The sequence below is a fragment of the Pholis gunnellus genome, assembly GCF_910591455.1.
Source record: "Pholis gunnellus genome assembly, chromosome: 7".
Lineage (NCBI taxonomy): Eukaryota > Metazoa > Chordata > Actinopteri > Perciformes > Pholidae > Pholis > Pholis gunnellus.
In genome coordinates, this window is record NC_136533.1 from 18,121,092 (window position 1) to 18,137,141 (window position 16,050).

The window sequence follows — 16,050 nt, forward strand, 5'->3', positions numbered from 1 at the left end:
TATTTCATAGGTAACGTGATGAAGTATACTACAAGTTACAACATACCTCAATTAAAGTGCCCGTCTCGTGCTTTTATTCGAACTGGAGAGTGGACTGACGTGAGTAAAGAGAGAGGAGCGAATAAAAATAAGTGTGCATGTAGCAATATTGATTTTTTTAATAGATCGATTTTGAACATAACATAACAACCAGATCATTCCATATCTGAACACCAGATTATTTGTCCCCCTCATCATCCTTCACTTGCATTAATGACCTGCAGCAGACAACATCCTAAGAATAGACATTGGCCAAGGAAAAGCATTATTTTCTTGTTAAACATTCTGCAATGAGTATTTTCTGACACAAATTCATCAAGACACACCGTAATAATCACACAGACAAATCCCATTCAGTATTTCCACTTCCAACTACTTTGCACTTCTAGTGTTAAGATAAAATATTGCAACAAAATAATGAATTGTTCTATTACTTAAGTAAGCTTTTGAATGCATTTATTTGTGGTAAAAATACTTCTCCCACCACTAAAAATCCATGAACCTTTAAAGCCACTAATTCTAGTCAAAGTGAAGCGCATCCCATAATAGGTTTTACTGCTGACCATTCGACACAGGAAAACAACAGCATTGTGACTTATGAGTAGTCGATAAGATACTCTGGATAAATCTGTTGCTTTTCAAAGATAACATAGATGCTGGGGTCGCTCTCGCTGTCAACACAGCTGTCGTAGAGGGTTTTGCCGTTTCCTTTTGTTGGGGGCCGGACAAAGCTGCTGTTCCCCTTGGTGTACTCCCCCACCAGGACCAGGGCAACAAACATAATCTTGCTCAGGCTTCTTTTGACCTTGGCATATCTGTTTGAGTAGGATGCGTCTCTGGCAAAGTAACTCCCTAAAAGAAAACAAGACAGTGTTAATACTGACACAGTCAGAGTGTGATGTCCTCTTTTCTACTGCCATGGGAAAGTATGCTGCTTTTTTTTCCTGTTCTAAAAGCCTGATGAACCTGGAATAAGAGTTAAATGCTCTCATACCAAAATACAACACAGTAAATTTGTGTAAGACATTGTATATTCATCACATGGAATGGCTGCTGAAGCTGTTTTACTGTACCTTTGCCATAGGCCGTGCCATGGACACCACACATCCTCCAGTCAAAGTTTTGCTCACAGATGGCCTCAATCAGGGACTCATCTGTCCCGTGGAATAAGTACAGCTCATTCACAGATTTAGCTGCGTTCCTCTCCTTCATCTGCTCTTTCTGCCTGAACACAATACAGGAAACATGAACGTGATGACATGCGACTGGTTATTATTTTCGCTTGATTAAATCTAAAGATCTTTTATGCTTTGTTGATTAATCTATCAGCTCTGTTTTTGGTCTACCAACATCTCGTTAACTGCTAAATGCTGCACTACGTTCATCCGCTAACTGCGTCTGTCTGCTGCTTTAGAGCATGTTCCACTGAAAACGTCTCAAAATGGTGAAAAGAGCGGTGAGAGTGAACCAAAACCGTAAAGTTGAGGGCCAGAACAGAAATGAGCTGAAAGCCACTATCAAGTTGAGGGGAAACGCAGATTCAGGTGATAATTCTCAGTAGGTTCATGACTACTAGCAGAGCGCCATCTTTCACATCGCTGTTTGATACAATGTTGTTATAAAAATGTTGATTACAGCTTCAAGCCAAAAAGGCAGATCAGGATTTACCACTGAAAGACTTTCCACAGAGAGGGGTTCTGGATCCTCTGGATGTTGTTAATTTTACCCAGGGGCATGGTGCGCTTAAACAGCGTCTCAATCATATTGTACTCCCTCACAGATTTAGAGAGAAGTACGAGCTGAAAGATAGGAGCACAGTGCAGATAAACAGGTCATTAATGCATAAATTAATATCTAATGTTCAAAACAAGAAAACAACTGAAATATTAAGCACAGTGCAGTAAAACACACACACACACACACACACACAACAGGGTGAACCCCTTTAAAATGATCATAATCCTAAACAGCAATATAACTACAAGCTTGTGTTTTTTTCTATAATCTCATTGATAATTTATCAAATAAACTGAAACATTGGACTGAAATTATTAATTAATTAAAAACAGACACACATAAAATAAAAACACTGTTATTTTTGGGGCACAGGGAGAAAGGCAACACAGTAATACATGCTTTAGAGACCTTGCATCCAAACTCCGGTTGGGCAGTCGTGTCCCAGTGGGATGGGAAACTTTCAGCTGTGGAGGAACTGGAGCCGTGTGATGATGCACTGTGAGGAGACAAACATAAGAACTGTTTGACTAGTGAAGTCACTTGAGACACAGAGACATCCATAACAGCAATGTTAGAATCCATCTTAAAATCTCCATTGAAAAGTAAATAAGAAAATACCTCTTTAGCTTCGCCTCCACATCATGAGCGGACACTAAGCGAGGCCTCCTTCTGACATCTCTCTTGGTTTTGTATTTTACATTCTGCTGATACATCTTCTGTGTTCCCGCTGCACCTTTGAAGTGGAGGATATACTGATGTTTGCCGGCACCGAAAGGAATCTCTGTTTCTCTGTCTGCCAGGTACACGTTCTCCAGAGTTAGAGAAGTGATAGAGGCTGGTGTGCCATCGTCGTTCTACAGAAAAATAAACAGAGCCGACCGTATTCCATTTAAGTTATGACGCAAGATGTGCCAGTGATAAAATGGGGGGGGGAAATCAATCAGTGAAGAGTGAAGAGAAGAGAGTGGCAAGTCAACATGTACTCGTTAACTCACACAGGTAGGATAAGAACAGAGACCCATAGCTGCATTATTGGTACTTGTCTGACTGACCTGTCCGAACTCCAGCCATTCCCCTCTGTCATCCTTCCAGTACCACAGCCACTGTGTTGTAAGAATGAAGTGAGGGGGCTTTGAGACAGAGGAGGCAGTGGACAGCCGACGAACTGGAGACCCTCCATATGTCATTGTCACGAAGTCAGCTGAGGGGGGGGAGGCAGAACTGAAAGCAAGCAGTAAAAGTAAATCAACCATTCCCTCATCCTCTAAAAGACTTCAACTACTATTTTGTTTTTGCTCTAGAATAATTTCATAAGCCTAAGAAGTGTCTGTATGTCTCTGCGGTCTGTTTCTTTATTCATGCACCTTTGGAAAGACAAGAGTCTGTAAATCCCCAAGGTGGGCGACGGTGGATCCGTGCAGCTTGTGTCATTTCTTGGGTCACAGTAGGCTTTCTCAATGTCTTCGTTATTAGGCAGGTCCTTCCATTTCACACCATCACTGTCCAACACCTGCCATCTGAACGGCAGATGCCAATGGACACGGGCACACTTGTCTGTGGAAACAAAACCCAACAATGACACAGAGGAAGTGGTATACATCATCTTCATCGTCATCTTCTCGTCACATAGATCTACACACGCATTGAGAAGAATGTATTGACTGCAGTTGTGACTAGTTTCAGTGTTACCCTTGAAGCTGCAGTGTCTGCGAATGTTGAAGAGGCAGATTTCATTCCTCTCAGCGTCGCTCATGGGTTTAGATGGTGCAGCAGAACTGGTGGGGGATCCGGGCTTTTTTTGGCAAAGCGGCTGAGAGAGGGGTCTCACCTCTGGCAGCACTGCAGGAGAAAAAACACACACACATATATACAAAATCTACCGTGTAGACTATCACTAATTTAAGATGAAGTTTTAAAAGTTCTCTATAAAATCGTCCTTGTTCTTTACCGGGAACAGCAATGGCTCCTCTCTCCCGTTGACCCAGGATGATGAATTTATTTCTGTAGATCTCCAGAAGGTTTTTAATATTCTCCTGACTGACTCCTTTGAGAGCCTTTGTTTCTCGCACATCAACAGAATGGGATCTCTTACACGAAGAGCCGAACTTGCAGTCACCCTGGAGAAAGTGCTGGCAGAGGTGAAGCTTGGTGCACGAGGTGGTGAATTTGCAGGAACCGTGCAAACCATTCCCCTTGTTGTAATGTGGGCAGATCTGGGAGGGGGTGTACATATCATTACGGCAAACATGTTTGTCAGTTCATTCAGGTAGATGTACATCACTCTCTACACAATATCAAGAGATTGTTAATTTCCACCTCTGCCTCCCAGTGTTACCAGTACAACCTACCTCAGGAAGCAGATAAGGATCATTCTGCAGTAACAGCTGGAACAGCTGTTTCTCTGTCAAATCGTGAAGCCCATTTCTTTTCAAAAGCTCTGCATTGTATTGATAAACCAGACGATGGGGATTTTTACACTTGTCTCTGAAAAATGAATAAAATATGATGTCAGTGAACGGTACTAGTTTTACTGAATCAACCACTGAATAAAATACACAGTATACATTTGGTCTCTGTAAACATGGAGGCCTCTACAGTTTTGAAAGTTAAACATTTGAGTTCTTTGAGGATCTAATCGAACTTTTCCTAGAAGCTAAATGTGGGTCATAAGCCGCTTCACTCCATAAAGGGTTATATAATGCAGCACTCTGCACTCTGCTTTTTAAATTGTCTACTTGCAGTACACTGTTAAGAGTGAGCTATTCAGGGTCATAACATGATGTGCGTCACTGCCATCTTCTGGTCCAAAAAGGACTTGCACCTAATGTAGGCTATGCACAGCCAAAGTTTGTTTTGTTTTCCGCAGAGGCCCAAACAGACGCTTTTCCTCGCACTTGATATAAACGTTACCATGTATATATAACTATAGGCCAATAAGGCCATAGACATACACAGGACCCAATGGCCACCAAACTCATTGAACCAATAACATGACAAATGTGCCCAACGGAGACAAAGCTGTCAGGAGAGTGAGAACACGCCCAGATAGTCCAGAGGAAAGAGATGACGTTAATCAGGAAACAGCAAACACAGCTGTGTATGTGGGGCTTTAATGTTTAAAACGTTTAAAACGTCTTAGCTTCTACTGCTCTTACTGCAGCACTTCTTCCTGTACAGTTGGTTTACATTTAGCCTACTGAGTCATAAAGCAAATAAAAGCCTTTCAACTTGAACAATTGTTTTAATTTGTTGTTATATACAATCATACGCAGGGCCGCTTACTACCATTAACTTTGAGCACCACAGCTTGATAAAGTACTTATAAAACCTCCAAATGTACCGTGAGCAGTGTGCTACTTACCCGAACGTGCAGTCTCCGCACACATAATACCTGCACAGGTGTAACGCATCGCACTGAGGACACTCTCCGGGTTTCCTCTGACAGATCCGCAGACTAGTTTTAGCCACTACCAGACTGTCCTGGCTGAGGACTTGTTTACCGACGACCTTCTGTCGGCCTTCCTGGATGGCTATTTTACCGTCGTCGAAGAGGACGCCCTGGAGGACGGTTTTCGCTACAGTGAAGTTCTGCGCGATCTTCTCGTCCAGCTGCTTGAAGTCCAAACATCCCTGGTGGTCGCACAGGGTCTTGATGACAAATTTAGAGATGACAGAAGTCATCCTGAAAAAGAGTGTTAACCAAATCACCTCCGCTGATGCAGAGGCAGGGCTGACTCGACTAGAGCGACGCCTAATTTCAGAGAAACGAAACTGAAACTTAAGAAGAAAGCGAAAAAAAAAGGGATGTTATGCCTGCCTCTAAAATACAATATAGTAATCTAAAATGCTTTGTTATCAACATGCTTCTTTTATATTTCAAACTGTTAGTTAAAGGGGTGGCATCCAGATGAGGTTATTATTGTCGGTTTACGCCAATATTTCCATATTGTTACATTCACATCTAATAACACACAGACACTAGTCCTCAAATCAACGAAAGACGACAGAATGCTGTGATTAAAATCACTCTAAACAACAACAGAGGTCATCTGTATGACCTCTGTTGTTGTTTACAGAGCACGTGAAGGCAACACAAGCCCCTAGCGACCGCAGCAAGCGTTTCTGTGTACCGTAGCAACCATGGAGAATGAGGTTTCGTTGGCGGAAGAAACAAGGAAAGAGATCACAGGAGACCAAAGAGAAGTCCTCTACAACCAAGTCGAAGAACTAAAGTAATGGAAATAAATATTCACAACCCTCTATGGCTCAACCGTGACGTGTGTTAACCTAAAGATGGCTTTATTACCTGGGTCGGTGCAACCTGCTAATGCTAAACTAGCAAACTGTTAGCTCTGTTGAGCAATATGCTTAAAGCAGTATTATATATATATATATATATATATTATAGCAGTTAAAGAGCTCTACTAGGTAAAGCATCACTAACTCAATCCTATAGACCATGAGCTCGAGTAACATTTAAATTAGGCAGCTAGGTCACATGTTGAAAATACCGTTTGTGGAGGCCTTTTGCATTTTAATATCAACTGTTACACAATAAGGTGAGCTCCTGTTTCCCTATAAAGGTGATCAGAGGTTAGGTTTACCTTTTAGCTTCAGGCATCTTCTTCGGCTGATTTTGAAGTTGCTGATATTCACTTCTTCCACCCAAGATGTTCCAATGCAGCCCTCCTGGCAGAGATCGACATGTTTGACCGGTTCATCGGTCGCATTGATCCTCGGGACATGGTGTCCCATGCCGGGGGAGATGGTCCGGGGGCAGCAGGAGCCTCCAGCCTGGAGGGTGGGGTAAGTGCACCCAGTGACTAGACTTCTTTAATTAAATATACAAAACTCACTCTGCACAAACAGAAAGACATTATGTAGATAAAGAGATAGACTTTTTTTCCGGGTTTCGATGATTCATTTTGCTCCAAGTCACAAAACAGGATTACAAAATCAAAACACAACCAGCTCAGAATGAACTCAAATACTTTTGGGGTTGAAAGAGTGACAACATACTGTTCCATATTAGCAATCCTTTGTGTGGCCTGCCTAAATCCTGATTCAAATTCTGTTGCCCGGACAGAAGACCTCTCTGCACTGTACTCCTGAACGCCCCACATCATTTTGTATGTGTGTATGTGTCTTGTCAGGTGCGTGGGCGGAGGTCCAACATACCAGAACCCCTCCAGCAGCTGACCTTGGAACAAAAACTTTATGTGGCGAAGAGAGAAGTAACGGAGACACAACAAGGCCAGGAGAAACTCAGACAGAGATATGAGAGAATTCAGGACAACTACAAGGTAACATACCCATGCACAAGAAACAAAAACAAACGCACACCTACAGAGCATTTCTTCCTCAGTGACTCTGCTTCTCTCTCCAGGCCTCTCTGAAAGAAGCAGAACTGAGTCTTGCCGAAATCAGTAAAGCTAAGAACAAGTTTGAAAGCAAACTGCTCAAACCTACGAAGGACAACAGGCTGGAAATGAAGGAGCCTGAGAAGGTGCTTCGGTACATCGGAGACAAGTCAAAGGTAATAATTAGGTTCGGTCTTATGACATGATCCTGTGCAAAGTATAAAACTAGACTTTAGTTTGTTGTAAATCTGTAAACATATCTCATTGTTGTCAGCTCCTGCATTAGCCTTTCCACCTTTAAAATGCCACTTTAACATTATTAATCCATATTCCAGTTTTTTGGATTGTCTGTTTAATTCACAAGTTGTTTTAATCATACTACAGAAAAAGTAAGAAGACGTCAAATATATCACTGTTATCCTGTGCTTTTGTATTCTGATGCTTTGATAATATAGTTCTTGAAACTCTCACGCTGAATTTGACTAGGGTATTTCTTGAGTAATGTTTCCTGCCTTCGCCAGTGCTCTCGTAACCCCTACTCATCTTCATCATCTTCCTCCCTTTGTCTGCTCTGTTCACAAACAGGTCGCCCAGTTGGAGAAGTTTAAATTGAAGCACCAGACGCTGAAGGCCCACGAGAAGAAGCTCCAGCAGCAGCTTCAGCAGAAAAAAGAGACGGGAAAAGCCGAGTACGAGGTAGAGCAAAGTGTTCAAGTTTTATCAATTATATCTCAATAGATTGTCAGTTGATTGTGCAGTTTGTCAATTAGACTGCTATGCGAGAGAACAGTGAATCAGTCTGCGATCAGATTTTATTTTACCGCTTGTTAGTGACAGCAACAACGTATTGGTACTGTGTGTTGTTTCTAGGACGTTTTCCAGGAATACAACGAGGACAGAATTGTCAAAGACCTGGACGAACTTCAAGTCAACAATTCGAAAGTGCTACGTGTCCTCGGTTCACACAAGGTAACTCATTCGAAATGTGCGTGCGAGAGAGATCATTTTCTCAGTGTAATTTAGTGTAGATGGGTGAAACCGCCGTTGCAGTGTCGCTTTTTGTTTGTGTCAACAGGAGGAGCTGCGGAGAGTGACATGGGAGGCCGCAGAGCTGAGCAGTGACATCACCAACAGGAAGCAGATGCTGGCAAACATTGAGGAGAAGATACAGCACGCCGAGGAGGTTTGTCATCCAAAAATTATTCAAACTTTAAGGACCCAACTCAAAGCCCAAACGCATGAATCAATTAAAACTTTAGCTCTCCCTCTTTTTCTTCCTTACACCATACTCATCTCCTGCTCTTTAAAGTAATTCAGTTTGTGTTCTTCATCCCTTCCACTTCATTTTCTCTCTTCAGGAGCGTTTAAAGGCAGAGGCCCTCAACCAACACTTGCGCCGCCAGCTGACAGATTATCAGGCTCCTGATATCACCGAGTACATGCGTGTCAAGGACAAACACAAGAAGCTGCAGCGGAGCATTCACACTTGGGAGAGAAAGTCTGGGATCGCTGAGGTAAACCACATTTTATTTCCTCAAATACAACCAGCTCTCTGCCGGATTCTCTGTCCCTGGTGTCAAAATGGGATAACATTTTGAAGTGCAATATCTTTTTTTTTATACATCGTTATTATGACACGCCTCAGTCCAGCTGCAGAAGAAAACGGTTGTGTGGCAGCATTCGAGACAATGGGCTCCCTCTTCTCTGTCGTCACCAGATGGCATTGAAGACTACAGCCTGGAGCGCACAGAGAGCCACTCTAACTCCTGCAGACAGAGCCGAGGCTGGAGCTAGAACTGGGGAGCACCAACTCACCGTAAAGCTCCCGCACATCGCAGAAAACTGCAAATAGAGAATTAGAGAATCAGCAAGCCTCCGGGATTCATAAAAAAACACATTGTGTGGCAGAAAGGAACATTTGCTACTGTTGCAAACACCCTGTTTCACAATATTACAATCACCCAGCATCTGATGTGACTATACACGGTTAATGCTTGTTGCCTTGAAGCTTTAATCCTTATCATGTCTGAGGGTTTTTTTTCACTCACTCATGTCCTTGGGAGATTTTTTACCATTCACCATAATGAAGAATGAAATGTACATCTGCGAATGTAAAACCTTGCTCCCATGATCCTTTTATTTTTTTCACACTTTATTTTTGTTGTTCCCTTACTCTTTGTATACTGAATTATGTTGAATAATTAAACTTTATGCCCAATACTATGTTGGTTAATATGCTGGCACTATGGTGTACTCCATTCAATGTTATGTAATTTATGCTCTCTTTATGATTTAACAGTTGCTAGAATTATGTTAGAATTTGGAATAAAATCTCTTTTCTCTGGTCCATCATAGTTTCACTGACTGAACTCCACAGCTATTAGTTACTTTGCAGCATTAGATTTTCAGAACCTACGTATGATTGAAGATTAAATTACAATATATAAAGTAGCTAAGATGAACTTCACTGACCTACAGCATTAAAGCACAAATTCAAGATGAATATGGCACAAGCATTTTACTATTAAAATGTAGAATTTTTATATTGTGCTTTTTTTTAAATTTCAACTTTTAACCAAGTAAAATGATCTGAATACTTCCACCACTGTCTATTAATAAACAAAAGTTGAAGTTACTTGATATAAAAAGCGGGGTAAAAAAAAATCCACCTAGATTGGACAAACTATTTCCTTTATTAGAAAGAAATCCTTGGAGGTATAAGCCCTCAAAGAACTCTAAATGTTATGATGTCACATGCCATATATACAGTTATATACATAAAAGTGCAATGTCACAATGGGTAAGCTGTTTATTTATTATTCATTCTCTCGTATAACTGTCTGGAAAATGGCATCGTTACTTATTCATGTTCTTCCTGCACTGCATCTTCTCAAATAAAAACACAGAATCCGACATGAAAATGCAACAGTACAGAATGTCCCAAGTTCCTCTAAAACATTTTTCAAAAGGCACTTTCACAAGTACATACTACAGATGTACGGGACACCACAGAGTAGCTTAAAGCCTACAGACGGCATAACTGAGTCCTACTGTTGATGATAACGTAACATAGTGACAAAAGCACTTTTTTACAACTGGATTTATACTGCATCTCTGGATATTTATTCTACATCATTTCTTCCAAGTCATTTCTACCCAGAAACAATACAAACATAACAAAAAAAAAAAAACATAAAAAACATAATGAAAGTTAGTAAGTCAGAAATTAATCGTCTTTTGACTATTATACACACAATATCTGTCAAGTCAAAGAAAGTGTAAACCTGCTGTTAGAGAGCATTGCTTTCTGTGTGTTATTACGCTAGCCAAACATTTCCAGGACATTTCTGTTACTTCTACAGTGCCGACCTTGTTTTGAAAGACAGTCGAGCTGTGCCGTCACGCGGTTGGAACTCTGGCACATACGTTTAATGGGGCTGTTGCATTCGAAAGCATTACTCGACCTGCACTGCGCGCACACACACACACACATACACACACAAGCCGTTTATCACAGACTTCCTCCAGTTTTCTGCCACATGTCGACGGAGAACGCCTCGATATCAGTCAGAGAACAATACAAAAACACATCGCTGACATTCTCACCTGAAACAGACCGGAGGGACACGGAGTGAGCGGCTGTTTTCAGAGAAGCATAGGAAGCAGGGGGCACATATTAAGGAGGCTTTCACACTAACAGTCATTAGGTCCATGGCTACCGGCAGCACTCCCACAGGGCGCTGCTATGAGTCTATACACATGAAGATGAAATATGCCCACATCATATCTGGAGGTTCACATCACACAGTCATGTCTTTGGGTAGATCAAAGCCAGGCAAGGAGTAAAAAGAAGCTGTGGCACGTCTTCCACACCGTGTAATATAGCATTATGTGTCCTATATACTGTAGGTAGGAAATGATTGGTCATAATTTTTCACACTGCTCCACCATTCCTTATACAGATGCAAAGGCATACGTTATTATGAGGCATATTTAATGCCTGCATCATGAGTTATTGATGCAGGAATTCAAGAATGCATCAAGTTCATAATGAAGTAGTGGTTTTATCCAATAGTCGTATCTCATTCCAGACAATGTGGAAGCATGGTAAAATAACTGAGTGAATCCAGCACAGAGGTGATCTTTGTACATTTCTGAGACACAACAGATGGTGTGCCTTGCCAAAGAAAGTTGCAGAGTTTACACGCTAGTGAGGAAAGCACACTGCTAATCAGCACTATTATCTATTAAAGTATTGGTAGTTGTTAGGGGCTCTTCAGGCCCGTAGTCAGTCCGACCTTCAAACCTTTTCTGTCCAGGTAGTCACAGCACCTTAAGAATGTTCTAACATGTGAAATCAGTTACATCTCAAAGTCGATAAGGCCGTACAACCAGTTCACAACACCTTAGATGGCCGTCCTACGTAAGAGCAAAACAAAAAAGAAAAGTACATCATTTAGTTGTGTGTGAGAGAGAGAGATAATGCCACTCTGGTCACTACAGTTCTCATCAAAAAGCCTTTCAGGTTCAGTGGTTAAACAGTGGAGCTACATGCAGCGTGTTTTGTTCAAAGTTACAGTTCATTAATGTCTGTAAACTAATCTAACTCGTGTACGTTTTTCTAAAACCTTGAAGGAAGCCTTTGTGATTTGTTGTTTGAATTTCTTTGAAAAAAAAAACAGGAGATTTGTTAGATAATAAACTAAGCATATTAACACATAACTGTGCACGCTATTGAGACAGAAGATTTGTCCGGCTGACAAATCTTGTCACCGCTGTAACGCTCCTACATGTTTCTAAATCTATGAAGACTCGACACTGGCGGCATTTTGCAGCCTCCTGGAAGTTGACAGGTTTTGTTTTACATCTCTGGTTCCCTTCCCAGAGTTACATGGTGCAGGACTTGTCCAGAGGGTCCTGAGCAGATGTAGCTGGAGGCTGTGAGGCCTGGTTGGACTTGGGCAGGAGCATGGGCTTGGGCCTCAAAGCCGGGGGTTTGAGTTGCACCCCCATGCGGGGTGCTACCAGAGGCTTGAAGGTGCTCATAGTATCGCTGGAGGAGCTGGTGCTCCGGCGGATGGGTGGCTCAGTGTTGGCGGTGGACCTCAGCATGATGCCGTGGATGGGGCTGAGGGACTCGCTGGAGCTGGCCGGCGTGGGACCCCCGCCGCTGCCGCCGGAGGTTTGCCGCTGCTCAAGGGTGTCCAGCACCACGTCGGGGGCGTGCTTAGCCGAGCTCTGACGCTCCAGCTCACGCAGCTCATTCAGAGCAGTGTTCATGGTTTCTTCTATGTCCTGCAGGAGACAGAGAGAGTGAGTGTAAGAGAGAGGGAGGTGGGGGGTGGATGAGGGAGATGAGTGACAGACAGAAGGGCTGGGATTCAATATGAGAGGAAACTAAAAGAGAAGGTAAGAGGGAGAAATGAAAACAGTGAGAAAGAATGAGAAAGTAGAGCACGGCACAAAAAGCGATGTTAACAGAGGACCACACTGACAGTTTGTTTTAAGGAAACACCAAGCATGCATTATACATGCAGAGTAAGTAGAGAGTATTACTTCGCACCGGCACCTCTCCCTCTGCATGCTAATGACTTTGGATAGCGTAGGAGATGCAGAGATGACAAGATATGTCCATCTGAGCATGCTCCCAGTAGGCAGACAGACAGCCCAGCACAGTGCAAAGTGCTCTCTGTGACCTCTGCTTTGTAATCGAGCGGACGCTTTACTATTACATGCAAGTATGTGATGCAAAAATGGATGTCTGCTTGAACAAAAAGTATTACCAGTTAGGCAGCGATATATTCTGAAATAGTTTTTCATATTTTTTTATTGTTTTTGGCATGCTCTCAATCAAGACTGCAAATATACTGCAATGAGTCCCAGTGTCGAGCTATGCTCCCTGCTGTCTGCCTGTGAAGCTAGTCTTTTGCGTGTATTTAGCACACGGACACAGCTGCAGCCAGAGGAAGCAGAGGACAGGGACGGACTATGTTTTTACAGGGCGGTGCAGGGCTTTGATGGTGGAGGGAGCTGCGGTCGGGTCGCTGCTCGTCCCGCGCTGACCTGTGCGATGGTCTCCGGATCCAGGGGCTTGCCGCCATGGTGATGGTGGTGGTGGTGGTGGGGGTGGGGGTCAGGGAAGCCCGTGTACTGGCCCGAGGAGGTCGAGCGGCGGATCGGGGGGCTCTCAATCTTCTTCAGCGACTCGTTGCGGCTGATGTTGGTCAGACTGCCGAGGCCGGTGCGGCGGCGGCGTTCAGGGCTGTCCATGGGCATGTGGTTGCGACTCCGCAGCATGTCCCGTGGGCTGAAGTGGCCGATGACTGGGGAGCCCATCTCCGGGGTGTGTCCTCCCTGACCATGCTGGGAGGGATGCACCATGCAGTGGACATCACTGGGGCGTGCAGGGGGCCGCCGGGATGGTGGTTCTGATCTTTTCTTGTGCCTGCTGGGAGAGACGAGTGGGGGCGGAGAGGAAACAACAAAGTTATTATTATTTAAAACTTAAAATTATTTATTTATTCCATTACAGCTTCCATCTTTTACCCATACATTGCACCTCGAGTTAAGCAGCTTGTCTTTTTACTCAAAGCTATTGTGCCACTTTACATCTCCCAAACTTTTTAGGAACTTAAAGAGAGGGCGGTCTTACTCTGAAAACACAGTAACCCTTCAGGTTTTCTATAATACAATATGTGGGCATGCATCCTCAAACATTTTCCACTGCTGGAATAAAACAAAACAATCATCAGTGGCGTGATAGGAACCCTGATGTCAGTGCCCAACAGCTCCGACCAGCTTATTTGGAGAGCAGGTAGAGAGAACCTGGCTCCCAGCCAGAGCAGGGAGGCCTGTGGGTTGTCAGAGCACCACTACAGGCTCCCTGGGAGAAGCTACAGCTGCCTCAGGAGTACAGATGTCCTCTATCTGCACCAAACACACCTGATATGACACACACACACACACACACACACACACACACACATTTTTAACGAGAAACAGCTGAACATGAATGCATATGTCGGATCAGACACGCACTCCGTCATACTTACACAGAGACACGTGCTACAAGTTATGCACAATGTTTTACCACAGTAACGTCTACTCCTTCGACGTGGTTCTATTGCCCCATAAAAGGTCAATACAGCACCACGTCCTCCTCAGTATGGCTCTAACAGGCTCTGCTCTGCATAATTATGACTAAGCAGGTAGCATCACTTTCAGTCTATAGCAGGTAGATGACTAAAAATATAAGTAAGCATGACTGGAGGCAAAGCAGTTCATTGAGAGAATCTAATAATAGAGTTACCTGATATTTCTTACATAACATCTCATTAAAGGTAAAAAAGAAACTGTGTATATATAAATATGTCAGTATCATGCAGTCACTCTTTCAGTTGGTGTAACCTTTTTCTGAAATGGCGACAACATGAAATCAATATCATCTGAAGGCTGATAGATGCCAGATTAACTATTTTCATTCTGCATTATTGGTTCTTTGTGACGCTGAACAAGCAGTGACGTACTCATCCTTTAATCACTTCTCCGGGGCAAATGGCTTCATCTGAGAGTTTGCGTCTGCCTAATGAACGCCATCTCAGCCATGATCATTAAGACTTACAGGCAGCGTCATCACGGCGCTAAACTAAAAGCAATAATGAGTACGGATATTAAGGACCGCGAGGGTCTCAGAGAACGTAATTGCAACTCTTTGTGCAAAGCCACAGAAAACTGCAAGCCTCTACATTAATTAGAAAGTCTCACGTCGATCCAAACAGCCGCGTGTGCTTATGCAACACCCTGAAACACGTACCTGCTCAAACGCTGCAAAACAGAGTGAACTAAATATCTTAATGTAATACAATGTAAAACATATGAATTAAATGGGCGAGCACAAAGCTTCTTGACAGCGCTAATAGCTGCTGATGATAGTTAAAGACTCATTGGTGGAGCGGTGTGTGCGCCCGGTGAGAGAAAAATATATATTTTTCTGACTGCAGTGAGGAATATGGATTAGTAAACAACTGCAGGAACCACTGACCCCCAGCAGGGGGAGCAGTGTACATTCACAACACCTGTGTGCCTCTGGGACAGAGCGTACAACAACAGCAACTTACTCTGAGAGCTGTCGCCACACCGACGGCTCACCACTTTGTTTTATTGGCCCTCTGCTAATTATAATGCATATCACAAGGAATTCCAGGAGTTCCTCTCCACCATAACAGAAAGCGGACCAACTCTAATACTTGGTATGACCCCATGAATGTGCATCCTCTCCACTAAAAGAGGCACTAATTTAACTGTCCTGTTTACTGACGCTCGCTTAGATCGTGATGCCAAACTCTACAAGAGGGCCCCGTCTGGTCAGTGTGTTGTTGATGGAAAATATCTAAATAAAGCTCAGGATATAAATGATTCAACACATATGAGGATTGTCTGAATAGTAGAGCAGAAAAGTGAGGAGGGGGGGGGGGGGGGACAGGTAGAGAGTGTTGTTGTAGAGGAGCTTCATTAATGCCGACGTGAAAAAGATGAGTCATTCACATATATTCTCCATTCCGCATACAAATTCCTGCAGTGGTGTAAATACCGCCTTTAGTATGAATCATCACGTTTCGACAGTGAAGTAGAGGGAGTGAGTGTGACTCTGAGTAAAATAGCATTTGTTCACGGGCTTGGCAAGAGCCGCTAACAGACGCTTCAAGGTCAGCTTACTCCACCAGCAGAAAACGCAGCAATGAAGAGGGGGAGCGGGAGACACGATCCTGGCTCGCCACCAGCAGACAGACGCTGCCAAAAAGGTCTGAGGTGTGACTGGATATGTGTGTGACTCCACTCTCTGTGCATGTGTATGTTTGTGTGACCAGTTGATACCAGCCGGGTATTAAAAACTCATAGTATATCGTTATAACAT

The 16,050-nt window shown here is 43.3% G+C and overlaps 3 protein-coding genes across 5 annotated transcripts in view; 1 reads left to right on the forward strand and 2 right to left on the reverse strand.

Moving 5' to 3' along the window:
• Positions 1 to 143: 143 nt before the first annotated feature.
• Positions 144 to 5,499, reverse strand: parp12a (poly (ADP-ribose) polymerase family, member 12a). Its single transcript, XM_079162566.1, has 11 exons — positions 5,138 to 5,499; positions 4,125 to 4,260; positions 3,725 to 3,989; positions 3,466 to 3,615; positions 3,141 to 3,330; positions 2,829 to 2,997; positions 2,395 to 2,630; positions 2,185 to 2,272; positions 1,708 to 1,838; positions 1,113 to 1,264; positions 144 to 891 (listed from the first exon to the last, which is right to left on the reverse strand). Exons 1-11 carry the CDS (start codon positions 5,455 to 5,457, stop codon positions 635 to 637), a joined length of 2,094 nt encoding a protein of 697 aa, XP_079018692.1. The 5' UTR covers positions 5,458 to 5,499; the 3' UTR covers positions 144 to 634.
• A 417-nt stretch (positions 5,500 to 5,916) lies between these two features.
• Positions 5,917 to 8,988, forward strand: cfap263 (cilia and flagella associated protein 263; the record flags this gene model as incomplete). Its single annotated transcript, XM_079163532.1, has 9 exons — positions 5,917 to 6,008; positions 6,447 to 6,582; positions 6,930 to 7,079; positions 7,163 to 7,312; positions 7,722 to 7,832; positions 8,007 to 8,105; positions 8,212 to 8,319; positions 8,495 to 8,650; positions 8,854 to 8,988. The coding sequence occupies 9 exons, from the start codon at positions 5,917 to 5,919 to the stop codon at positions 8,986 to 8,988; spliced, it is 1,137 nt and encodes a 378-aa protein (XP_079019658.1).
• An 820-nt stretch (positions 8,989 to 9,808) lies between these two features.
• srgap1a (SLIT-ROBO Rho GTPase activating protein 1a) overlaps positions 9,809 to 16,050 on the reverse strand; it is a 75,570-nt gene continuing 69,328 nt past the window's right edge. For 2 of the 3 annotated variants that reach the window (XM_079163794.1, XM_079163792.1), the window contains exons 21-22: positions 13,200 to 13,584; positions 9,809 to 12,431 (exon numbers count right to left, since the gene is read on the reverse strand). In XM_079163794.1, the coding sequence (XP_079019920.1) occupies positions 12,024 to 12,431; positions 13,200 to 13,584 (793 nt within the window). In that variant the 3' untranslated portion in view covers positions 9,809 to 12,023. Of the gene's footprint in view, positions 12,432 to 13,134; positions 13,585 to 16,050 lie in introns of all 3 variants that reach the window. The other variant, XM_079163793.1, reaches the window with a different exon arrangement.

Bases quoted from the DNA above. Each gene is read 5' to 3' on its own strand.
- parp12a (XM_079162566.1), bottom strand. From the start codon at position 5,457: ATGACTTCTGTCATCTCTAAATTTGTCATCAAGACCCTGTGCGACCAC. The intron at 3,331-3,465 runs GTAACACTGAAA...TTGTTTCCACAG, and splicing joins CAGACACTGCAGCTTCAAGG to ACAAGTGTGCCCGTGTCCAT. The intron at 2,998-3,140 runs GTGCATGAATAA...GCTTGCTTTCAG, and splicing joins AGACTCTTGTCTTTCCAAAG to TTCTGCCTCCCCCCCCTCAG.